At 44.3% G+C, this 26,950-nt stretch overlaps 1 protein-coding gene across 1 annotated transcript in view; it reads left to right on the forward strand.

The window, feature by feature from the left end:
- ERICH6B (glutamate rich 6B) overlaps positions 1-26,950 on the forward strand; it is a 63,079-nt gene that overhangs the window by 10,395 nt on the left and 25,734 nt on the right. Inside the window, exons 2-7 of the mRNA XM_048850639.2 lie at positions 3,125-3,567; positions 10,810-10,867; positions 14,661-14,809; positions 17,794-17,874; positions 23,535-23,633; positions 25,905-25,961. Coding sequence (XP_048706596.2) covers positions 3,186-3,567; positions 10,810-10,867; positions 14,661-14,809; positions 17,794-17,874; positions 23,535-23,633; positions 25,905-25,961 — 826 coding nt within the window. The 5' untranslated portion in view covers positions 3,125-3,185. The remainder of the gene's footprint in view (positions 1-3,124; positions 3,568-10,809; positions 10,868-14,660; positions 14,810-17,793; positions 17,875-23,534; positions 23,634-25,904; positions 25,962-26,950) is intronic.

A 26,950-nucleotide genomic window follows, 5' to 3' on the forward strand; every position in this document is an offset into this window, starting at 1 on the left:
CCCAACCTCAGAATTCCCTGGAATTATTATTAGGAGGAGGAGGAGGGTATGCTTTAAGGAGAGGGTAGGACAGGAAAAGGGGAGCTGTTGTGAGATAGGAAAGGCAAGGTTCAGCAGAATTTCAGAATAGCTAAATGTTTTGAAATGGCTTTTGCAAGACATTCTTGGAAAGCAACAATACATTGTAATAACACCAAACCAATGTACAGCACAGAACTCCTTAAAGAGCCTTAGATGTTCCTTGCAAGGAATTGCATTTGGTTAGAGTCATAGAATATCAGGGTTGGAAGGGATCTCAGGAGGTCATCTAGTCCAACCCCCTGCTCAAAGCAGGACCAATCCCCAATTTTTGCCCCAGATCCCTAAATGGCCCCCTCAAGAATTGAACTCACAACCCTGGGTTTAGCAGGCCAATGCTCAAACCACTGAGCTATCCCTCCCCCTGGGTTCCCCTCACCAGACTTGAATTTCCTTGCCCTTAATTTGGACGAATATGGCAAAAGACCCTTCCTTTCCTTTCCTTTCCTTTCCTTTCCTTTTCATTGGAAACATAATGAACAAAACTCTCCAGAACTTGGAGAGATGTAATGTAGGGCCCCAAAGGAACTATCTGAGAATATAGCAGAGCTACAGCAAGGATAATATTTGGCACCAGTGTGACCACTGCTGCAATACTATGTCCAGTTCTGGTGCCCACAATTCAAGAAGAATATAAATAAATTTGATTGGGCTCAGAGAAGAGCCAGGAGAATGATCAAAGGATTAGAAAACATGCTTATAGGTACAGACTCATGGAGTTCAATCAATTTAGCTTAACAAAGAGAAGGTTAAGGGGTGACTTGATCACGGGCTGTAAGTATCTACATGAGGAACAAATATTGGGCTCCTCAATCTAACAGAGAAAGGTATAACATGATCCAATGGCCAGAAGATGAAGCTAGACAAATTCAGCCTGGAAATAACATTTTAATTTTTTATTAGTGATGGTAATTAACCATTGAAACAATTTACCATGGCTCGTGATCCATGTTCCCTCTAATTTTTTACGTCCATGTGCAGAATGAATTCTGTTATGTGTACCAATATGCAGCTGATGTGTGGCGGGGGTGGGGCTGAGGGGTTCGGAGTGTGGGAGGGGGCTCAGGGCTAGTCAGAGGGTTGGAGTGTGGGCTCTGGGGGTTAGTTTGGGGTGTGGGAGGGGGCTCAGGACTGGGGCAAAGGGTTGGGGTGCAGGGGGTGAGGGGCTCTGGCTGGGGGTGCAGGCTCTTGGGGCTGGGGATGAGGAGTTTGGGGTGTGGGAGGGGACTCGGATCTGAGGAAAAGGCTTTGGGTTATGGGGGGTGAGGGCTGTGGCTGGAGGTGCGGGCCCTGGGGTGGGGCCAGGGATGAGGGGTTTGGGGTGCAGGCTACCCCGGGACTGCGGCGGGGAGAGAGGACTCCCCCCAGCCCTCTCTTGCTGCAGCAGCCCGGGGCTGGGGGAGAGGTGCATCTCCCCACTGCGCACCTATGCGGCCGTTGATGGCCTGCTGCGTGGCCACACAGATTAGAGGGAGCTTAGGTCATGATGGATTCTCCATCACTGACAATTGTAAAATCGGGATTGGATGTTATACCAAAAGATGTGCTCTAGGAATTATGTTGGGGAAGTTCTATGGCCTGTGATATACATGAGATCTGACTAGATGATCACAATGGTCCCTTTTATTTCCCCCCTGTACTGTTTCTCACATGTTCTTGTCAACTACTGGAAATGGCCCACCTTGATTATCACTACAAAATATACCCCTTCCCTCCCTCCCCCCCCACCCCGCGCTGGTAATAGCTCATCTTACCTGATCACTCTCGTTACAGTGTGCATGGTAACACCCATTGTTTCATGTTCTCTGTGTATATAAAATCTCCCCACTGTATTTTCCACTGCATGCATCCAATGAAGTGAGCTGTAGCTCACGAAAGCTTATGCTCAAATAAATTGGTTAGTCTCTAAGGTGCCACAAGTCCTCCTTTTCTTTTTATAATGGTCCCTTCTGACCTTGGAATCTATGGTAATCAGGTGAGTTTTTCAATCACTGAGAAAAGCTGAATGTTCCTCCAATCTTTAAAAAGGTAAAGGAGAGTCTCCAAACTATTAATCTGATGTTTAACATAGGTAAAATGTGTGTTAATGACCATATTGGTGAGCAACTAGAGTAGAGGAAAACAATGCATGATAATATCCAAGATGGGATTGTGAAGCACAGGGGCCATCAACCTATCTTTAGTCCACTCCCACCCCCCTTTTCCTTTTTCTTTACATAAAACGGATTGGGTGGATCAGAGGAAGAAGCTATCATTAGCCAGGTATTCAAAAGAGCAGGGCAAGTCACTCTGCTTGACTAGTGTATGTTTCACAAAGAGCTGTACAAAACTAAAAATATCAGATCCATACAGGATTTTCAAAGGCTAATATTTTTATTCATTTCAAGTCTTTCTTGGGCTGTCTTGTTTGTCATCTCTTAATTGGCATGTTAAATGGACCACCAGCTGGGCCAGTTAAACAGATTCCTCTGTATATTTGTGGTGGTTGCCAGCATGTAGCATAAAATGCCTAAAACAATTTGTTTGAACGCTGATAGTGAATATAAAGTGCACTTGGATCTAGGCTTCATATGGTAAGTTTCAACCATTCCGCATTTTATAGCCAATGACAAAGCCCCTGGAAAAGTGGGTTAATAATGACATCACCGGCGCAATCTTTAGTGCAGCATTAGTGGGTACCACGGTAATGTGTATTATGAGGCGAGGTATTTGATTCTAGTGTGTTTGAGCCTATGAATATAGAGTTCTTTGAGGTATTTTGGTATTTCATTTTTTTAAGCTATCCCAGGGCCTGATTCAGCAAAGCACTTAAGCACACGCTTAACAAAGTCCTGCTGACTTCCATGGGATTTAAGCACATGCTTAATACTAAGGACATGCTTAAGTGCTTTGTTGGATTGGAGCCCTAGTAGACCCTCCTGAAAAGAAAGTGATTTTCAATCTAATAAGGTTATCTCAGTGTGAATATTTTAACTACATAAATCAATGTGCCCAGCAGTAGCAAATGACTAATGGGATTATTCTTTCTTTCTTTCTTTGTTACCAGAATGATGAATTGACTTCTTGCCTGTTGCTGAAGATTTTCATCTCCTTAATGCATTGCAGATATGTCGAAAGGACACAAGCTGTCAGTGGCTGGCAGTAACCAGCCCCAACTGAGAACATCCCCATCTCCCTCTGGGTGTATTTCATCAGATTCCCGATCTGCTATTTTGTGCCTCACTGTAGAAAATGTTAAAAAGCTAGAAAAAGAGTATTTGACTGCAAAAGGAGTCCTTAGTAACCAGTCCGTGGAGGAGTACGTTAAGCAGAGTAATCTCTGTTTGCTAGAGAGAGAGAGGAGTGGGGAAGTCAGCAGAGAGCATGTCCCAGATAAAAAAGATCCGGAAGGAGCCATCTCCTTCCTTTCAAGAGAGCTGAATAAAAAGTACAAGGAAATTCACTTGGAAAAGGCTGAAGAAATTTCACACAAAGGCAGATTATTGGCAGGTATTTTGGCTGAGAGGGGGATTTCTTTGTCCTTTTAAAACATGTGTTCAGATAAGGAGAACATGGTTATTTTTGGAAGGCTTTTTAAAGATGCTCTCAGTGCTGATCTAAATAATCCAGGTGAAGGCAACAGTAAAACTCCCACTGACTTTGGTGGGAGCAAAAAGAAAAGGAGTACTTGTGGCACCTTAGAGACTAACCAATTTATTTGAGCATGAGCTTTCGTGAGCTACAGCTCACTTCATCGGATGCATACCATGGAAACTGCAGCAGACTTTATATACACACAGAGAATATGAAACAATACCTCCTCCCACCCCACTGTCCTGCTGGTAATAGCTTATCTAAAGTGATCATCAAGTTGGGCCATTTCCAGCACAAATCTGGAAATGGCCCAACTTGATGAGCACTTTAGATAAGCTATTCGCAGCAGGACAGTGGGGTGGGAGGAGGTATTGTTTCATATTCTCTGTGTGTATATAAAGTCTGCTGCAGTTTCCACGGTATGCATCCGATGAAGTGAGCTGTAGCTCACGAAAGCTTATGCTCAAATAAATTGGTTAGTCTCTAAGGTGCCACAAGTACTCCTTTTCTTTTTGCGAATACAGACTAACACGGCTGTTACTCTGAAACCTTTGGTGGGAGCAGTTAGGCCGATCATGAGTGTTTTAGAAAATCCCACCCATGGACCACCTACATCCAGATTTAGGAACCTTGTTTTAGGTACCCAGCTTTGGGAAATGGATCCACAGTTGCCACATAAACAGATGGATTTTTTGCATCAGATATCTTGGGTAAAGAAGGGTGTTGAGCTTTGATGGCGGGGTCAGAACCCAAATCTGAATGCAAACACAAACGCTCTGGGAGGGATTTTCAGTAGTGCTGCACTCTGGCCTAGGTACTCCCATTGAAGTCAGTGGGAATTTTACCAGTGATGGGAACCAGAGTTAGGGCAAGGCTGGGTGCAAATCCCATCCATACGAGGGGCCAAAATGACACCTTGGAACTTTCAAGGTGCTTGAAATCCAGATGTGAATTTTGTGGTTTATGCCCATCTGGAACTTAACAGGTCATTCTGTGGCATACAACCACCAGCAAATTAATAAAAGACAATGTCAGGTGGTGATATCCTAAATCTGTTTGATTGCAACTCTTTTGCTTTATACCCAGCCTTTAGCATTATTTTATTGCTTGTCATGCAATCTAGCCAACTGTACAACGCAGAAAACTGAGGGAAGAAGAGTTTAATTTTTATTTATTTTTAAAGTACCTCTTAAATCACAAAAATCTTGTTTACTTATACTCATTACCGTTTTGCCTCATCACCTGTGTCACGCTGCTTTCAACACCTTTTATTTCACTGTAGTCCCCAATATTCTGGAGTCACTTCGCTATACGTGATTGTCTTTAAAACTGGTAGTAAGAAATATCCAATTCTCCACTCCCTTGTACCAGTGTAATCAGAAGCCAATCCATTGAAGTCATTGGTGTTCTACTGGTGTAAACCCAGGGAGTGAGTGGAAAAACCAGGTCCTGTACTATAAATGCACTAGTTTGCATGAAATAATGTTTTATGGATATGGGATTAAAATTCCAAATTTATTTTGCAATGGGTTGCTCACGTGTGGTCGATAGCCACACTTCTATTTAATTACACACACAAAATCTCTGTTAAAAGAACAACGATTAAGATTGCAATGTCAAGCGCTCAAAAGTTAGAAAATGTGGCAAAAATAGTATGATTCAGTCTTTAATTACACAATCACATAATGCATATGCATAAGAACACTGAATTAAGGTTTCAGAGGCAACCTTGATTCTGGTATTTCGTAATTTTTGAGAGTTTGACTTAGCAATATTTATAAAGTTCTTTACACACTGGTTTGGAAGAAAGGGTATATAATTTTCTAGATTTTTTTAAAAAGCAATTAAAAAATATAAATTCAACACTCACATGGGTCAATAGCTGGGTTGGAACTTTCTGGAACCACTGCACAGACCTCTGCCACTTGAGCTAAGGGAGTAACTGATAGCAATAGTAGGTTGTTATCCTCTACGTAGACCAGCACTAGAGGGGAATGAGAGACACACTTGGTCAGTGAGTTTCAAAGCTATTTGATGGGAGCAGAGGGATGGTGAGACTCAGGAACTGTGGGTTCAATTCCAGACTCTGGAGGGGAGTGTTCTCTCATGGGCCCAGACTTTTCTTTCTGTTCCTTTCAAACTTGACCCCTTCAGTCCTAGCCCCTTCAACCTGTCCATGTCCTGTCCTTTCTTGCCTCTTCTCCATCCTTGGCGCCTCATCGCAGTCAATTCTCGACTAGCCAGTCCTAGTCTTTACTCCTCAGGCTGCTCATCCAAGCCCCAGTCTCCTTGCCCAGCCAATCCCAGTTTCTCTCCTGCCCCCAGTCCCAGTCTCACCAGGCTTCTTGTACCAATCTCTCTCCTTTCCTTCACCCCTGGTCCAGCTTTTGTCCCCTCTGCTTTAGAATCAGATGGCTTCCTCCTCCACATAGCATGAATACCAGCAATACAGGTCACTGAGCACTCAGAGGAGACAGGCTCCCTTTTCTGAGTTCCAGTGACCACGCATCCTCCCCTCCTAGCCCAGAGCACCTGAGAGTGGTCACTAAGGGGAAGTCTGGGCTGCAGCATGCTCAGTGATGACAAACTTTGGCTTTATAGCTGTTAAAATTGAAGACTTCTCTACTGAGCATGCGTGAACTATGATTTTCAAAGGCTTTATACCAGGGGTGGCCAAATTTACTGACTCTCTGAGCCACATATGACAATCTTAAGAACTTTGAAAGCTGAAACCCCAAGACAGCCCCCGTCCCCGCTGAGCAGAAGCCAAAGGCGACGCGTAGGCGAGGCACGTGGGGTCATGTGTCCTCCCCAGATTTTTGCCAGGGTTTGCTGGCCCCGTTCCATCTCATGATGCCACCAGGCCCTCTCCCTGCATAGGAGTTGCTGGAGCCAGCAAGCCGGGAGCTGTGGCTGTGGGGAGAGGCAACGGCAAACAGTTGGGAGCTGCAGGGACAGCTGCTGTTTTTGCAGCTGCCTCTCCCTGAGGAGCGAAAGCAGCAGCACTGTGTCTTCTGGAGATGTAGCGGGAATAGGTATTCTCCCCTCCACTCTGTGTATTTGCAGTGCACGCCTTACCCACTTCCTTAGAATTACAATAGTCATCTCTGCTCATATACAAGGTTTATTTTCTTAATGCATAAAAACCATTTAAAGTCTCTCTTCTCCACAATGAAATCAAATATTCTTAGCATGCACTCACACGAGCTACATCCTTGCAAGTAAATCCCCCACTGGAATAGGTCAAAGATTTGAAACAATGCTGTCAACTAACTAGAACTGAATGCATATAGTAACCTCAACAAATGCCATTCTGAGGAAGGAAGCTAAGAACTAAAATGTTGGACCATAAACTTTTGACTTGCAATTTAAAATGCAAGTAAGATGATACTCTGTCTGTGGCTTCTTTGGCATAGAGTGTACATGGATGCATGGTAGGTAAAAAAATCAAATATGGGTTTTGGGAACTCCTTGTTTTGGACCCAGAAAGCACAGTCAATAATACAGATTTATACAGACTCTTATCAGGACAAAAATTGTCAAAGAAGGGAAATTCCAAATGTAATTTTGTCGTCTTTATTCGTTGTTCATTAGTGGTGGGGGGTTGTTTTTGTTTTGTTTTTTCAAAAAGAAAAAATGAAATATTTCTGTGGGGAAATATCTCAAAAGGAAGGGGAAAAGCAGGAAAAATATGAAAGCTGGTAAAATAATCTGTAGCAAAAAAAGGAGGAATTTTGCCTTATTTCTTCATGTGCTGACTGAACAACCTACAGGTTTCTCATTGTTTTTCCAGTTTTTAACGTTGGATCAAAAATAGTCACAAATAATTCTTGGACTGTAGATTGTGAATAATTTGTGGGAGAATTCAATATTTGAAATTTGAACTGGTGTGGTTAGATTTGATTGGTCACGTTGATCACATGGTATGCTATACTGTGATCATGTGGTAAGTTTCTGTTTTTTGGTTGGATGAGAGTAACTCTTAAGTCCTGTCTACTCTTCAGAAATTTACAAAAATATTTCATCCCGTTCTAAAGCTGATTATCCAGTAATATAAACAAGCTCTAGCAAAGGGATCCATATTTAAAACCAGTTTAGTTAAAACCACTTTTCAACAAGTTAACTAAACCAGATCCATCTTCCAGAGCCTTGTGTGCACTATTCTTCCAACCGGTCCTAGAACAGGTCTGAATGTCTGTATAATGTCAACCCAACTTTAGAATCAGGTTTTCAGTGTGAATACTCCATTTACAAACTCAGAATTTCCTGTCCATGAACACTTTTGCTTAAAATTTGGTGTTGCCACAAATATTTATGCCAGTAAACTCACCCACTAAAATATTTACAGAAAGCAGATACAACAAGGGCCTGAACATATTAAAATGAACTCCTCTTCATTTTTAAATGACTGTCCTATAAAGTTTAATATAGTGGATATATGTGCAGCTCTACAACACATTGTTTTAGAATGTCCACCGTGACGTAAAAATATAGGGCCAGAGTTTCATTCGCACTACGGCCCCTTTACACTACTCTAGACGTGTAAAGGGACCTAAAAGTGGGTATAAATTTGCACCAGGTACCCACTTTTAGGTTTCTTCGTGCTGCCAGAGCAGCATAAAGGGGTCCTGGTGTGAATGGCCCATGAAGTATGGGCATTAACATGGCATCCAGGAACCGTTTTTGATTCTTTCAGCTTACCTGTCCAGTTACTTTCAGCACTTCTCTCTTGTGCTTTCTTTTCCCCAGGTGTCTTCTGCATCTTCCCTTTCTTATCCTCAACCTCCTCCCATCACCTTAGTGTATAAACCTCTCTCTTCATCCCCTTGCTGTCCATGTGCCTTTTTCTTCTCTCCCCCCGACCCTCAATCCCTGATGGTCTCTCACGTCTCTCTTCCATCTCCTACTCATTGCTGAATGGCTCTGTCTTCTTTCCCTCTATTTCTCTCTATATAAGTTCCTCTTTTTTAGATCACAACCATGCTTGGGATTTTTCCACTGATGCTAGTGTGGCCTTGGCCACCACGTTGGTCAACATCAGGAATTGAACCAAGGATCTTTGAAGCAGAGTTTCTACAGCTTGAGCTAAAGAGCCAGACTCTGTAGCTGAAAGCTGTAACAGACCCATAGTCTCTGAGGGGTGGGTACAGAGTGGGATGTGTAACACTCACTGACCAGTGGGTTACAGCAGCACCTAGTATAGATGTGCTGCACGCGTGTAAAAAATGGATTGCATTGATGCAGCTCGCCCTGGTTGCAAACAAGGATAAACCACACCAGTGAAAACTACCTCTTACACTGGTGCAACATGTTTACACTGAGGGTTTGTACTGGTGTAAGAGGTAATCCCAAGTGTAGACAAGCTCTTACAGTGTGTCTGTAGTGCAGGTAAAGATGGGATGGTAGCACAAGGAGGCATATCCATGCTAGCTTCAGTCTAGATCACCTAGGTAACATCAGCAGTGCAGATGTCGTGGCCCTAATTTCAGCACAGGATAGCAACCTGCAAAAAAGTCCTCCAGGGACCCTGGGCACCTACTCAGGTTGCTCGCCCATACTGAAGCCCATGTCACCATGCCCCCACTGCTATTGTTACCCATGCTATCTAGGTTAAAGCTAGCACAGGTATCCATGCTAAAATCACACCTTTCACTTGCAGTGTAGGCATATTCATGGGCTACATCTACATTCCGAGCTAGCATGCTGGTTTCCTCTGTTCATGTATGCATACACAGTAGCTGTCATCCAACTATTGTGGGTGTAAATACCAGTGTAGCTGTGGTAACATGGGTAGCAGCAGCAGAGGCCTGGCTGAGACGTGCCATGTACCCACCAAGTTGCAGGGTTTGTACTCGGCACAGCTCAGTCATGGCTTGACTGCTGCTACTCATGCTACTGTAGCTACACTGCTATTTATACTCACGCTAGCTCTCCCTGAGCACCATCAGAGGATGCTCAATCTCAGCCTCTGTGCTCCACAGAACCACGTGTAATGCTGACAGACCGCGGTCCTCGATGGGCAGGATCGAACCGGGGGCCTCTGGAGCTTAGGTCATGAGCCTCTATAGCATGAGCTGAACTCCAACTGGCTGTTAGCTAAGGCTGTAGAGCAGACTCATTTTATCTCTCTAAGTGGTCTCAGGGCCACTAGATGGGACCGAACACCACACCCAAGAGGTGTGTGGGTTACACACACTCTGTCTCAGCACCACTAACAATTGTTTTCATCTAGAAAGAATTGACTGTGCAATTCTAGTTAGTTTCAGATTAGTCACACACACACATACACACACATGCCCCCAAGAACACTCTACCGTGCAGAAGCACAGGCATGATTAAGTCGAGTGAGAAGTCCACAGGAGTCCGCTATTTTGATAAGCAGGCAAAATGTGGGGTTCCTGCCAACCTACAGCCAATTTAACTCCCCCATACACGATTTTACATGGCACTTTGTGGGACGTTTGGACAAAAGTTTTCAAAACGTATTGGTTTATACTCTATGCAAGGAATTCACTTGGCATGCTGTCCGTGGTAGTTGAAAAGGCATATTGCTGTAGGTTTGTGTGTGTGTGTGTATTATTGGAATTTACATAACAGTGCTAACTGTGTACACATGGCATATTGCTAGGTTTGTAGAATAATTTACATGGCACACTATCACAGCTTTATCTCTTTAGGAACAGCATACGGTACAGTCTGCAGAGTATGACATGATACTAGGGTGACTAGATGTCCCGATTTTATGGGGACAGTCCTGATTTTGGGGTCTTTTTCTTATATAGGTGCCTATTCCCACCCCCGTCCTGATTTTTCACACTTGCTGTCTGGTCACCCTAGGTGATACAGGTTAGTTATAATCATAATTGAATAGGAAGGCAAAGTAAATTTGCTTGTAAAACTTATCATTTTCTGAAAATTCTGTCCTCAGACTCCAAGGGCTTTTTTAATAACTAATTTTAAAGGCCTTTCCCCCCCGCCATACAATTTATTGTATCATTAAAATGCAAAAAGCTTCCAATTAAGGCAGCAACTCTGGCAAAGTGTTGTCTGAAATACAAAATAGTGGAATAGCAAGAAAATTCAATACTGAAAAGCTCCATTGTTCCACAGGGCAAAACATATGTTTAAAGAAAACTTTTCTCTTCCTCTCCCCTCCAGAATTTCAGGCAGATTCTCTATCAACTCCACATGCTGGTTCTAAATCAAAGGAATCAAAGTAAGGAGAGTATTTGATAACATTTTTCAGTACGATTCAGTCAGGTTACTGTATATTTGTACAATACCTAGGCTAGTACTGTGAACATCTAACAACTGGAGATGTACAGTATGTCTCCAGCATCTACATTCTGGCAGGATCTGCTGTATCTGTGCTATTAATAATCTGGAAGTTACTTCTGTCTGAGTAATTGTCTCATACCCCGCGTCGTTTGCTATATTAAAAAGGACGTTGTCAACCTGTGCAGACATCAATATAATTGTTTCTTAAAGGAAAATGCAGCCCTGGAAGTTGTGCGTGTATTTATATGATTTTTATTTGATGAAATGTTTGTATAGCTTGGGTGAAACAGTGAGCTGGATCCTCTCCTGGTGTAAATCAGCACAGTTCCATTGTTCTCTTCATTGACTTCAGTGGAGCTATGCTCATTTACATGATCTGAGGATCTGGCCCAATTTTAGGCCCTCCTCTATAAATGTTAGACCTATTTAGAGAGGGGGGAATAACAGGGCTGTTGCAAAAGAAGGTACAATTTTGGCTCAGAATGAATTGGACCAAATTAATCTCTGGTGTACTTTACTTGTCACTAAGGGTGAATGTGGCCCACTGATGTTATTCCTTTAACTGTTAATATTTGAGCAATGTTTTCCGATAGTAAAAGGATGGGCCTTTACGCCTAAGGGTCTGTATGTAACACTAGCCAAAATAGCTATAATAGTCTGTTTATAGAAAGAACATTATTGTATTGCTACATGTAGACACAGTGAAATGTCTCATTCTGAGGTATCCACTCTGATTGCAAATTACAACCTGGAAGAACTGAGGCATCATTCATTTCAAAATTCTGAAAACTGGGGGAACAGTACACTGTGATGGGTTGCCAGCCCCCCTTCTGGGGAGCCACCTGATGTACTGGGGTACCACTGAGCCTGCCTGTTACACCAGCCTGGGCTCCCTCACCCTCTTCTGCTAAGCCAGAACCTCAAGCCTCCTCTAGCATACACTCACACACAGGTAGGGACACACCCAGCTGAGAAAGACGCAGACACTGAAATCAGTACCACATGGGAAGGCTTTCAGCTAAGGAATTGCCCAGCACTCAAGTGCACTCCCCCTCTGGAGAGTAAACCTAAAATTGTATTGTCTTGCGCTGCACAGAGAACTGTACAGCGTAAGCTAATTGAAATTCGCTCTCTCCCTCGATGTGGAGAGAGAGATGCACAGCTTTTTGCACCCCCCAGTTTTGAATTACACAAACTGGGTTTAAAACAAAAACAAGTTTATTAAGTAGAAGAGGTAGATCTTAAGTGATTATAAGGGAAAGCCAACAGACCAAAGCAGATTACCTTAGTAAATAAACAAAAACCACAAACTGAGCTTAACACACTAGATAGGTAGGATATAAATTAACAGATTCTCAACCTGAGTGATAACACAGGCTGGCAGACTCTTAAGGCACAAGTTGCCTTGGCTTTCCTAGGTTTTCATACACAGGCTAATGGTCCTTCTAGCCTGGGACCATCATTTTCCACAGTTCAATCCTTGCCCCTTAGGTGTTTCCAGGTATGTTGCTGGACGGAGAGCGAGGACCCCCTATGATGTCATTTTCCCTCTTTTATATCTTCTTCCCACTTGCTGGAATGCTCTTTTGCTGTGACCTGGGTCAAACAGTCTCCATTGTGTAGTGCTATCTCTGAGAGGTTTCTGTTGTACACAGTTCCTGGGGTAACCCTTGTGCTTGTGTGCATTTCCTCAATAAGCCATTAACAGTGTTTGGCCTTTTTACAGTTGTACTTGAAAGGCTGTTTGTGGGTGTTTTCAATCTCACAATGTGTTTCAGTGGCACATACATAGCCCAACTTCACATATGACAATAACACATACAATCCAACATGATATTAATGTCTAGCAGATCAAGACTTCAGAATGACACCTCACAAGACATACTTTGTACAAAACATATGCTAATTACATGACAGCGGTGAATAGTGAGGTGTCAGGGTGTCATGTACACATCCTGGGGTAAATGCTTCACTGTGATAGGAGAAGAGATTAGCTCCACAACTGCCAAGAGGACTAATGGGAGATCACAAGCGTAAGCAAATGGTCTGTGCAAAAGCAAGAAAAATCTTATTGGCAACCTAGAAAGTAGAAAAGCATTGGGGGGGGGCTTTATTCTTTCCCTGGAGGTGGGCAGTTCTGACTCCTAGGTGAGGTAGGATCTGAGCCAGTGATTAGGGCACTAGCCTGGGACTTGGAAGACTTGGGTGCAATTTTCTGCTCTGCAGCAGACTTTCTGTGTGACCCTGGGCACATTATTTCATTTCTCTGTGCTTCTGTGCCTCCTCTATACGCTGAGATTTCTAGCACTTCCCTACCTCCCCGGGTGTTGGGAGGGTAAAAATGTTAAAAAATTGTGAGGCACTCGGATACTACAGTAATGGGGCCATGTAAGTAACTTAGATTGATCATTCCTGCATTCCCCTGGGGGTTTCATCAGTTAATATGTAAATTTCAGTGTATACAGTGTCCAGAATCTTTTAAAATTCTTAACCATAAGACACATAATACAAAGGCAGTGATGTGTAACGGCCTCGCTGAATCACTAATGCTATGGGGAAAAAAATCCACTGGCTTTCTGGGGTCTCATTCAATCAGCCCCTGGTCGCACTTTGCTCAACCTTGTTCCTCCTATGCAGGAGGATACTCATAAAGACCTTGAACACCTTTAAATTACCATTTAGGAGGCAAACCAAATTAACTATCTATCTCACAGGGATGTCAGGCAGAGATGGCTAGACGGGAACCATGTCAGCTCTTAAACACTAGTTCAAAATGATTTCACCGCTTGCCAGTCAATTTTAGGTGAAAAGAAAGTGCAGAAAATGACAGGCCAATCCCTCAGACCTCATTGGTTGCTAATCATACGGAGGTCCAAGAGACCCATCTCCTTCTCCTCACCAATACATGCAGCCCCTGTGTCGGACTGTGGCGTGCACACAATGCAGAGTGAATGCTACACTAAGAAGTGGAGCTGAGCTGAGCGATCAGCGTGATCAGAAGATGCAGCAGAATCCTCTGAGATGAAATGAGCAGAGCATCAATCACTCCAAATTGAGCTTAGGCTTGATGAGCACATGCCAGTCATGCTTAGGTTAGAAACCCTCAGGATCAGCGGTAATGAAAGTGACAAGGCTGGAGGCTTGCTCTTATACACTGGATCCCCACTAATGCTACTCAGTTGTTTTGGGTGCCTGAGGCTGAGAGTTGCCCCTATGTTTTCATTCAATTTAAAGTGTGACTTTCTTCTGAAAAGTTCTGTGCAAAGACAGCTGCCTCTTATGCAACAGATCTGTTCCCTTTGAGAGTCCAAAGTGACTGGTGATTGTGGGTGCCCACCTTGAGACACCTTAAAGGGGTCTGGCTTTCAGAAAGTGCCCACCCCCCCCCCACACACACACACACACTGAAAATCAGGGCCCTTTAAGGTGTCTTAAGTTGGAGGCACCCAAAATCCAGGGGTGGCAAAAGGTGGAGGCTTGCACAGGTAATAGCCACCCGAAACTTTGCCTTGGCCTCCCAGTAGTCACCCCTCCCAGTGCGAAGGCCAAACATTATGCAGAAGTAAGGGTGTCATGGCACGGTATTGCCATCCTCACGTCGCTGCTGCTGGCGGCGGCGCTGCCTTCAGAGCCGGGCAGCTGGAGGGCGGCGGCTGCGGGCCGGCTGTGAAGGCAGCGCCGCTGCCAGCAGCAGCACAGAACTGCAGAAGTCGGGGGGTGGCCACTAGTAGTGATGTAAAAGCCAGTCTGCTGTGGCCTCTCCGCAGAAAGTCTGCTGGTGGCTCTTCCGCCACTCACAGAAGAAGATGTGAGGCTGAGGATCTGGGGACCCAGACGGAATGGAGTTATTCAGACAAATCCCTAGCGTCCGTTGAGAACGGTGAGCTCATCAAACAGCAGCACCGTATTTAACATCCAAAACACTCTGCTTTCCAAAGAGTGCACTTTGGGAAAACGACACAGTCGGTTTGCTCTTAAAAACGGCTTTGTGGTAAAAACAAAAATGCACAATTTTATTCAGCATGAACTTTGATGCATTTGAAGCATTTTGACAGGGAGATAACAGTCTCTCATTCCTGATTTGTGTTGCCCTCCTGTTATTCAGTGCAGCGCATCTACACTTGAACAGCTGGTTTTCTGAGGCCAGGTTTGTTTTGCCTTGTATTTTAGCAGGGTTTTATGCAAAGATTGGCTCAGGTAGCGGTGTTCAGATCCACCTCTAGCATGGAATTAGATATCGGCCAGAGTTCAGGTCTGAGGCTAAATCAGAGCAAGGGTTCCACTTGAGAACTGCCTGTGAGCAGCAGGAGCGCCTTGAGTCATAATGACCCCCTACATTTAGAGTCCCATCCCCGTAGGTTCACAGGGCCTAGTTGCAATGGGCCAAGGCCCCAGCACTGAATAGGGCTCCCTGAGAGACCTCAGAGGAGTCGGCAGGCAGGGTTGCAACAGAAGAAAGGCCTCAGTGGGAGCTGATCCTCGGGCACGTATGTGCTTCGCCAAACTGCTGTCAGTTTCACTGCCCCTGTTGGCTGCTGGCTCCCTCCTGTGGCCAGTCTGCAGGGGTGTGTGGAAACCTGGACAAAACCAACAAGGACACTCGGGATATGTGTTAGGGGGCTTATTCCTTCACCCACTTACTTCCCTGGTCCTTCTCGCATGAACAGAGAGCAACAATACCCGAAGTCCAAAGGTGCAAACAATTCGATGTTTATTGGGGTGAACTTCCAGCAAGCATGATTCCAGTTTCCTTCCTTAGTATCCTCCTTCCCAGCTCTGACACCACAGAGCCTTACACCTGTGTCCCTGTTCCCATTCCTACCCTTAGCCAAACATGATTCCAACTTCCTTACTCCCATTTCCTGTTCCCATTTCCCCCTTTAGCAAAACATGATTCCAACTTCCTTACTCCCATTCCCTGTTCCCATTTCCCCCTTTAGCAAAACATGATTCCAATTTTCTTACCCCCATTCCCTGTTCCCATCTCACACACCCACATGCCCACCCCCACCCACACCCCGTCACTTCCTCATTGACTACAGATTATATAGTAAGACTTGAGTTCTGCTTAGCTATACCTTAACCAATCATTTTCCTGAAATTTAACTAACCAATCCTAACATATTGTAACATGATTATGTAACCAATTATATCCCACCACCTCAATTAGTTTACACCCAGCAAAATTAATTATACAGCAGACAGGAACAATCACAGAACCAGACAGAGATTATACAGACAAACAACAGCAAAGTGGGAACTATAATGACAAAACAATACAGAAGTGAGGATTTCACATCCCAGCTATTGATAAGTGAGTTCTTGCCAGACAGGATGCTATCAAACTAAGTTTCCTTTTACATTTTCTAGGCACTTCCCTTCCTCTGGAGGTGATAGGAATACAATCCTGTCCTGATAGTGCCTAACAGCCCAATAGCACCTTATTTCAATGTGACTAGTTTGGAATGTGAGGATGTGACCGTTCGCTTCCCAGCTTATGGCTGCCTCTGCTGCTTAGCCAAAGGCCTGAGCCTAAGCACAGGGCCACAAACTGTCACAGTAGGAGAAGGCCCTTACACTGGCAGACAGTGGTTTTGATTCTTTCTTTCTTTTATACCTCTATCAGTAGCCAAGTGATAAGAATACACCTAAATTCTTAGAGTATAGGCCTTTACAGACAGGCCTGAATATCTATATCCTAACAATATGTCTACACTGCGATTAAAAACCTGCGGCTGGCCCAGGCTCACAGGCCTTGGGCGAAGGGGCTGTTTAATGGAGGTGTAGACGTTCTGGCGTGGGCTGGAGCCCAAGCTCTCGGACCCTCCCCCTCACAGGGACCTAGAGTCTGGGCTGCAGCCTGAGCCTGAACATCTACACTGCAATTAAACAGCCTCAGGAACCCGAGTCAGCTGGCATAGGCCAGCCAGGGGTGTCTAATTCCAGTGTAGACATACCTTACAGCAGACCTCACACCTAGAAACATTCTAGTTATGGGGAGCTCCTTTCTGCTCACATTCCCATCCTATCCCCATGACCCTTACAGGTCTCTTCCGGCTGATGGGTCCCTTCTCCCTTACTGATAGCTCCTGGTTCATAATGGAGTTGTTCATTTCATGTATGAGTGCCTTAAAACTTCTACCACAATGGACTCTCAGTCAGCTGGTTCAAAAATGGCCCTACTGTTGTCTTGCAGAAGGAGGTGGTTTCTCCTGGATGCCTAGGAACAGGTTAGGTCTCTGCGATGGTGTGAAATCACCTTTAAGGGCCTGCTTGTCCTCTTACACTAGTGTAACTCCAGTAGTTTCAGTGGAGTTACTCTGGGACACTGGTGAGAGAACAAAATCAGGCCCTATGTATCTGCCTTTGAGAAGAATGGGCCCCCTCAAAGGAGGACATTCCCTCTTCTGTTGCAGAATCTGGGAAAAAATTTAGACTGCACAGGGCCCCAGCTGAGCTAGGTTGTCTGTCATGCCACTGGGAGCAGATGGTGCAGTATTTTCATGGCTATATGACAGAAAATGCATTACCGCCAACCTATCACAACCCACCTCTGAATCTATTAAATGAGTAGCAAGTAAAACAAAGGACGTTAACTTATTAACGGTAGCTTTTGCCAAAGACGTGCAAGTTGTGCTTTGAAACAGATGTCCTGGGAGAAAACATACAGGACGTCAGAACTGGGATTCATAGAATTATTATGCTCATTTCTCATTGGTTTTAAATTATTAATAAAACTACCTTGGTGATATTGATCTATCATTGAATCTGAGCTTTATTTCATATCTGTAGTCACAGAAGCAGTAAATTTAATTTCCATCCTACTTCCTAAGCTTACTTCATAACTAAAACATGATCTTTAAGCTATATCAGTAATCAGAGAGGAGAAGAGGAGCAGAGAAGATGTGGATGGCAAGGACAGTCCTGAGCCCACACTGAGTCAAGGTGAGGAGCGCTAAGGGTCAGATTCCGATACACTTTCTTATTTTATGTCTTATTCTGCAAATAGCCACAGTAAAGCCATGTGATCACAGATGGAGTAAAATGCTACTGAACAGGAGTAAGTATCAGAATTAGGCTCTATGGACCAGACCCTCAAAGGCATTTTGGCACCTAACTCCCGTTGATTTTACTGGGATTTAGGTGCCTAAATTACTGCTGGGAGCATTCTGTTCCAAAAAATGAAAAATTCTGCACACAGTATTTCAAAATTTTATTTGTCAAAATAACACTACATAAGCATGCCTGTTTCAAGTATTTTGGTAATTTATTTCAAAATACCTGTCAGCAAGTATGTCTATAACAATACAGACACATACACAAAATTCCCCCAGGAGTAGAGAATTAAAGAAACCCGTATGACAATGCAGTTCCTGTTTCTCTGCACCCTTCCCTCCTCCCCAGAGCCCAGATGCGGGGGGGAGGGGAGAGGGTCAGACATGCAAAACCCTTCCCCATATAGCCCGGTAACGTTCCCCCAGCTAATACACCCAAACCCCCATTCTCCCCCAGAGCCCAGCCCAGTGATTAAAGTGAGGCCCTGGAAATCCAAAAGGACAGGTTCCTACAGCAATACTAACATGGCCATATTGCATATCCAGTGTATTTACTGTATACATTTAACAATATAAGCAGCAATGTAGTAAGGCCTACCTTCAATAATAAACCAGGGATAGACACTACCACCTAAGAACAGCCATACTGGGTCAGACCAATGGTCCATCTAGCCCAGTGTCCTATCTTCTGACAGTGGCCAATGCCAGGTGCCCCAGAGGGAATGAACAGAACAGGTAATCGTCAAGTGATCCATCTCCTGTCGCCCATTCCCAGCTTCTGGCAAACAGAGACTAGGGACACTTCAGAGAATGGTTTTGCATCCCTGCCCATCATGGCTAATAGCCATTGATCAACCTATCCTCCATTAACTTATCTAGTTCTTTTTTTAGCGCTATGATAGTCTTGGCCTTCATAACATCATCTGGCAAGGAGTTCCACAGATTGACTGTGTGTTGTGTGAAGATACTTCCTTTTGTTTGTTATAAACATGCTGCCTATTAATTTCATTTGGTGACCCCTATTTCTCGTGTTATGAGAAGGACTAAATAACACTTCCTTATTTACTTTCTCCACACCAGTCATGATTTTATAGACCTCTATCATATCCCCCCTTAGTAGTCTCTTTTCCAAGCTGAAAAGTCCCAGTCTTATTCATCTCTCCTCATATGGAGGCTGTTCCATACCCCTAATAATTTTTGTTGCCCTTTTCTGTACCTTTTCCAGTTCCAATATATCTTTTTTGAGATGGGGCATTACACGAGTATTCAAGATGTGGGCATACCGTGGATTTATATAGAGGCAATATGATATTTCCTGTCTCATTATCTATCCCTTTCCTAATGATTCCCAATATTCTGTTAGCTTTTTTGACTGCCCCTGCACGTTGAGTGGATGTTTTCAGATAATTCTCCACAATGACTCCAAGATCTCTTTCTTGAGTGGTAGCAGCTAATTTAGACCCCATCATTTAATATGTATATTGCAGTTGAGATTATGTTTTCCAATGTGCATTACTTTGCATTTAGCAGCATTGAATTTCATCTGCCATTTCATTGCCCACATACCCAGTTTTGGGACGGTTCCTCACATTTGTCACCTAAAAAGAATGGCTCAGGTTTGGGAATCTCCCTCACATCCTCAGCCATGAAGACCAATGCAGAGAATTCATTTAGTTTCTCCACAATGGCCTTATCTTACTTGAGTGCTCCTTTAGCATCTCGATTGTCCAGTGGCCCCACTGGTTATTTAGCAGGCTTCCTACTTCTGACGTATTTAAAAAAAAAATTCTGTTACTTTCTGAGTCTTTGGCTAGCTGTTCTTCAAATTCTTTTTTGGCCTTCCAAAGTATATTTTATACATAACTTGCCAGAGTTTATGCTCCTGTCTCTTTTCTCACTAGGATTTAACTTCCACTTTTTAAAGGATGCTTTTTTGCCTCTCACTGATTCTTTTACTTTGTTGTTTAGCCACGGTGGCTCTTTTTTGGTCCTCCAATTTTTTTTTTTTTATTTGGGTGTTTATTTAAATTGAGCCTCTATTATGGTGTCTTTAAAAAGTTTCCATGCAGCTTGCAGGGATGTCACTTCTGGCACCGTACCTTTTAATTTCTGTTTATCTAACTTCCTAATTTTTGTGTAGTTCCCCTTTCTGAAATTAAATACCACCATGGTGAGCTGCTTTGGTGCTTTCCCATGCACAGGGTTGTTATGTTATGGTCACTATTACCAAGCGGTTCAGCTACCACTAAATTCTTTGCACAGTGCCTAGCACAATGGGGTCCTCGTCCAGGAGTGAGGCCCTACTTGCTATGGCAACGCACATACTATGTGTGATGAGGCCAAGTTAAGACAGAAATGTCAGCATTTGGGGCTGGATTTACCAGCAGGATCCAGCTGCTTTGCACCACTGTAACGCTACAAACTCGGTGTAACCAGACGGTGAAGCTGGGTTTATTACTGCTTTGCCTTTCCAGCATGGTGTAAAGCACTGGAGCATACCAGTGAATTTGGACAGCATGGAAAACATTCTATGAGATGAGTATAAAAAAAACCCTATGTGCTTAGAACTAAAATGTCTGGAAATATACACTGGTGATTCTTAATAAAATGAACTCTCTAAAAAATTGAATCTGGAACAAACAATGTTTAAACACTGATATTTGTTAATCTCTTAGGGCATCAGTAATTTTAATCAATAACACATCAGCAGATAAAGCATGTGAGAGGGTGTTGGATGGGCTAGTAGTTAGGGAGGTCCGGGACTAAAAGCCAGGGGAATCCTAAATTGTAAATCCAGCTCAACAGCTCTCTCGCTGTGGGACACTGATTCATAGATTTTTTTTTTTAAGGCCTGAAGGGACCATTGTGATCATGTAGTGTGACCTCCTGTGAAACACAGGCCACTAAGTGGTTCCTGCATCAAGTCCATAATGTCTGGCTGAGCTGAGACCTGAGAAGGTCAGGTAACGATCAAATTTACCTGAGAGGGGAAACAACAGTAAATTCCCAGACACTGCAGCTTTCCTGGGTAAATAAATTATAAAATAGTGCGTCCCGGCTTCGTAGATCATAGACAGATGTTCAAAAATAGGTGCCCATGAAACAGGTGTGCCTGCAAAATGGGTGACCACATGCACAAGAACCAGATGTTGTATACAAATGTATATCTGTACAGAATGGACTCAACTTAGGTACCTATCTTTGAATATTTGGCCCATAATATTGTGTGTTCCAGAGCCCTCCAGAGATAAGGGCCAGCTTGAAAAAAGAAACCTGTGTAGAGGGAGGGAAGGTTCTTATTAGCTGATCGACAGGCCATAACAAATTCCTGTAACTCTTCATAGAGGGCAGTTCAATCTTATTCCTATGGAAGGTGCTTGCATGGCCCCCATGACCACCGTATCTGAGCACCTCTCACTCTTTAATGTATTTGTCCTTGCAGTACCCTTGGGAGGTAGGGAATACATAGGCATACAGAGACTAAGTGACTTGCCCAGGTTACACAGGAAGTCTGTGGCAGAGGAGGGAGTTGACCCTAGGTGTCCTGAATCACCCTAACCCCTGGACCATCCTTTCTCTGTAAGTTATGGACAACTGTGACTACGAAGGAATTAGAACAAACCATTTTATGATTTCTGTCCTTTCATTCTTATCAACCTCTTGCTTTCACAAGTTCCTAGGACCCAAACCGCTCTGCCTGCTGATTCTTCCACCTCCAAGGCATGACTCCAGTTTTGATAAGTAATAAAGCAGAGGGACAGGTGTTTGGTTTTTTTAATACTTTTGTAACATCTCTGTTTGGAATCGTGTCTTTCCAGCTCTGTGGAATGCTGGACAAAAAGAGAGCGGTCAGGCTGACAGCCAAACTCACTGCCACAGAGCATTCCCGGGCATATCGTCTAGCAAAAGAGCATCAGTGTGACACTTCCTGGGTGTCCCAAGGTTGTGAGGGGGCCTTGTCTGTCCCTGCCATGGCTCAACTCGCCAACCCCACCAGCCACAGGCAACGCAAGCACACCCTTCTAGGCCTATGCATGCCCTGCTTTCACTCTGCAGGTTAGCGATAGGCACACCCCAACTCCTGAGCCCTCTGAGTGTCTCCCTGGAGTGTCCAGCCCCTGGTCCACTGGATGGACATTTACAGTAGTCACAGATTTAACTGGGAATTGGTCCTGCTTCGAGCAGGGGGTTGGACTAGATGACCTTCAGGGGTCCCTTCCAACCCTGATATTCTATGATTCTATGATTTACTGCTTCCAAAGAAGCAGTACACCCCAGCTTATCTGCTTCACCTCAGATCACCACTCTGCTTAACCCACATCCCATAGGCACGTGTATGGTAAAAACCAGTGTGATCTTATTTAACAAAGCATAGCAATTCAAGGGCAGCAAGGAGAAGTATTGGAAACAAAGGGTCATGTATCAAATAAAGTCATAACACACATTCTAAAACCTAGACTTAATTAACTAGATACTCTCATGTCTTATAGAGCAAGGCTCACCCAAAGTTCTTCTAGCATTTTACAACCAGGCTTGGCTGTGATTGTCTATTCGTGAGCCAAAATCCAGGGTGTCTGTTAGCAGCCCCAGATATATCAGAACAATCCATTGTCCTTTTTCATAAGCAGGACGCCCCCCTGCTGGGTTTTTTTTTCCTGTATACTCCTTACTTGTCGATTTCCCAATCTGTTAATCAGCATCTGGCTCAATATGCAAATAGGCCTATATTGTTATGAGCACAATACACAATGACCAGACAGGGCGATAAGCGTCTGTTACCCACTGCCTCAAAAGGGATTGTCTGAGACAGGTCACTGCCTGGTTACCTGCCTTAAGAACATAACTTTTAGTATAGAAATATAACTCCTTAAATATTATCTGTACATACATTTTGCAATGATTATGGCAACCAGTGGGCAACTGGCTCTCAGTAGAGACCTTACATGCCAACCTTTGGTGAATTAATATGCATCTATCCAACCCAGGGGTTCCCTGTAAAACTCTATGCACTGTCTCTGTCCTCTAACCGTTGGCACCAACAGTTGCCTGTGTCACAATCTGATTTTATACTGACAAAGCTACATTATCCATTTTTATGGTTAGGGACATAAATGATCCCCAGCTGGGAATGGGAGGTAACTTCCACCCCATGATTCATGGTTACCCAGGCAGTGGTGCTGAAGACAGCTCACAAAACTCTAAACCACGTGTGTTCAAAAGCAATGTGGGAAAGGGTGATTCCCGTTCACACCACCCGGGTGCTGCACAGCTCCGGGAGTCTCAAGAATCGCAAACTAGTGCCAGCTCCATTCTGATAGCACCAGCAAACTTTTCACAGTGAAACCTGGGGATGCTGCCTGCAGCATCTGCCATGCCCCTAGTTCCCGAGCCTATGTTACCCAGGTACAAAAGTGGGGGACGTTGCTATGTGGGACAAGAGTTATGGCCACACACCACAGGTCTCTGGTTAAGGATTAGCCTCGTTTAGTTCAGCACAGCCGGTGCTCTATCAGACCAACTTGTAACATGAACTCTGCTGTCATCTTTCAGGCACTGTGGTACTCTTTCCTGACACAGATGAAGAAATTAAGACACAAGAGTCTGAAGAAGGAAGCGAAGAAAGTAACCAAACTAAATCCAAAGATGAAGGTAGGGTGCGCTTGTGGAGACTCCGTCATTGGCAATTTTTAAATCAAGATTGGAGCTTTTTCTAAAAAAGAGGCTCTAGTTGAAAAGAAATTATGTTGGGGAAGTTCTATGGGCTGTGGTATACAGGAGGTCAGACTGGCCTGGGAATCTGTGAATAATCCTGATCACTGTAAATTAAAGTAGGGTTTTGAACTAGACTCCTTTGAAAATCCCAGCCTTGTTGCTGTAGATGAGAGATGGCTAACACTCCGTAGTAATGGGGGATAAATCACCCTGTCCAGGAATAGTGTCCAGGGCAGCAACCAAAGCGAGAGGGGGTTTGGCACCTTGGCAGGACAGTTCTGGCTCATGAGTGGGGATTTGAATGAGGTAGGTGTTACTTTGGGCTTGCCCATCTGATGATGTAACATTTTGCCCTTTACCTTCTGACCAAGCAGTCATCTTCCAGCTTCCCTCATCTCCTATCAGTACCTGTCCCACCAGCCTCCAGACTCCCAGGCCTCTCCCACAGGACAAGCACACGGGATGCTCGATGAAATTAAAAGGATAACAATGAAATACTTTTAACTAGAAAGTATAAGTAACCTACGGAACTCACTGCTGCAGAAGGCTATTGTGGCAACTAAAGTAGCAAGAGTCAGAATGTATTAGACCGTCCAGGCAGACATGTCTCTGTGAGAAGCATCAAGAGGCATTGTATCCCTGCGCAGCATGGACCACCTCTCCAGTCTGCTTGAGGGGGTCAGCCCATGGATAGCTGCTGTCCATTCACAGTCTCAGACTGTGGCTTCCATCTGGGCACTGGATCATGCCACCTCCCCTGATCCTGTTTGAATGTTTGAAGGAGGCAGCCTACCATGCCCTGCCCCACTCTCACCATGAAACACTTAGCAACATGTGGCCTCCCTCCCCAACTTTGCCAGTGGTTCCCATATTTCCATCCCATGGGAGAGTGCAGGGGCCCTACTGGAGGGGTAGGAATCTGTAGACGCCATGAAAGGTGAGAAAAAGCTCGGGCTAGGGGAAAAAGAAAACTGAAAAGGAGAATGTGGGGGAGTCAGAGAGTGGACAATAAATCTGAGAGAAGGGGGGATGAAAGAAAAACGTTGGGAAGGACTATGTGGGGAGGGAGGAGGAGGCATAGAGCATGAGAGGAAGAGGGAAAGGAGAATGAAAAAAGAGTAAAAGAAAGTGGGAAAAGGTCAGATGATGGGAAAGGCTTGAAAGGGGGGAAATTTAATTAGAAGTAAAGTTGAGGAGAAAAGAAACAGGCAGCTAACAAAGCAAACATAGGAAAGCAAAGAATGAGGCAGACGGGCCGAGCAAGTTAATTTTTCTCATTGCTTCATAGAAAGTTTGGCACCAAAATATTACATAAAGCCAAATAGGAGTATATTTTGATATCTGTAGATCAGGATGACATCTGTCCATAGCACAGCAAGACAGGAGGAAGGCATGGGGTAGCAGCCTGCTTCCGTGTGTGTGGGTTTTCTTGCTTTTGTTCTGTATTGTGCTGATGCTGGTTTCTATACGTAGCTCTGTGGTTGTCAGGTAGGAAACACCTGCATGAATCTGGGCCCTGCGGTCTTGATGTGCAGCCTTTCTTGGTACTTTAACAGAATGTAATTTGACAGAGGCAACCTATTACAGGACAGAATTCCAGACAAACCCATCCCAGCATAGCCTCTCTTCCACCACCACCCTCCCCCAGACCCCATACACTTTAATAACTGAAACATGCTAGTCTTCAAAAATAGAGGGCATTGGACTTGAGATTCCAAAATTTTATGGAGGAAGCTCCATAGAAAGCTTGCTTAATTCTTTCCTCTCGCTCACCACAGCGTCCCCACTTTTGCTTGGTTGGAATATAGGATTAACATCTGCAATTGCACTAGCTAAACTGCAAATTACACAGGCTATCAATCTTTATGCTTCAGGGCATACAATGATTACCATCTTGGGGGGGTGTCAAAATTAGTTTCTCCCATGCTATCGTATGGTACTGTATGATTGACCAGGTGCATAAAGGAGGAGGAATGGGTTTGCCTTCACCAGGAGTATCAGTTATATGTCACTATCAGAGGCAAAGTACCTGACTGACTGAACCAACAGCCAGTTTCACTGTGACATTTCCTATGTTTCAGTTCAGTCCCCACAAGTCTAACACTTAAACCACTCCTGAATCTGGCCATATGACATGTAGGTCAGGCAACTACCATTGCCCAAGCAGATTAGCCACTAAAACACGCCATGCTTGTTCTGTATCTGTAGTTGTGAGAGCTGAAAGTGATGCAGCAGGAGGAGAAGACAAGAAGTCAGATGATGAAGGTATGCCAGGATATGTGGCCATTTGGGTAATCTGATGGCTAAGGATGCTTTCCGTTGTGAGGGAGACAGAAAGGGTTGACAGCTGGGAAGGGGGTGGTTTGAGGGCAGGTCAGTGGTGGGCAGTGCAATATATTCCAGGGGTACCTCTGATTAAGGAAGGCCCTTGATCCCGCAAGAGTTGAAAACAGCAGCCAGGCTGGGCCCGGCAGAGATTTTGAGATCTGCTGAGACCTCTGATAGATCTAGAATCTACATCCACAAAGGCCCAGGTGCGGACCAAAAGTCAGGGTGGAAAAGAGGGGCTTTGATGGGCAGGAAGTGGAATGAGTCACTGGGTCCAGACAAGAGATCTCAGGCTGATGTCCGCATGGGAGGTGGGGGCGGGGGTGATACTAAAGGACACCTGGCTAGTGGGTACTCGCCCACAGTTTTGACCCTTCCAAATGCTTGTGAATGAGGTCTGAGGTTCAGACAAGTTCTTATTTTCCATGGCCAAGTTTGCCTTGCCTCAGGTTTCAGAACATCTTGGCAGCAGATGATTATCTCATTGGAATGGAAGCAAAAAGCAAGAAGTGACAGAACTCCAAAATAAGAGACATAATTAGCAGCAAAACTTTTAATTTGCCATTCTGAACCATTTCTAAATGAGTTAGTGGCTTATTTATCGGACCTGGCTTGACATTTAGACAGTTCCTTTTAATGCTAATGGGCTTGATTACCGGGTTGAATCCTACTGCTCTGCAGAAACTGCTGTTCAGTATTCAGAGCTGCCAAATTCTTCCCACACAATAACACCTTCCTTTCTTCACAGTAAATATGTATTATTCAGTGCACCCATATTACAATAAGCCGCTCACTGGTGTGAGGTGTCTGCTGAGATAATTAAAGCAGCAGCTACCAGTTTGCTAGATACCAATTGCACTGGCTCGTGTCTTAGAGTTTTCTGGACTGGGACTTCCCCAGTTTCTTTAAATGGCACCACACACTTC

Source organism: Caretta caretta, chromosome 1 (genome assembly GCF_965140235.1).
Source record: "Caretta caretta isolate rCarCar2 chromosome 1, rCarCar1.hap1, whole genome shotgun sequence".
Lineage (NCBI taxonomy): Eukaryota > Metazoa > Chordata > Testudines > Cheloniidae > Caretta > Caretta caretta.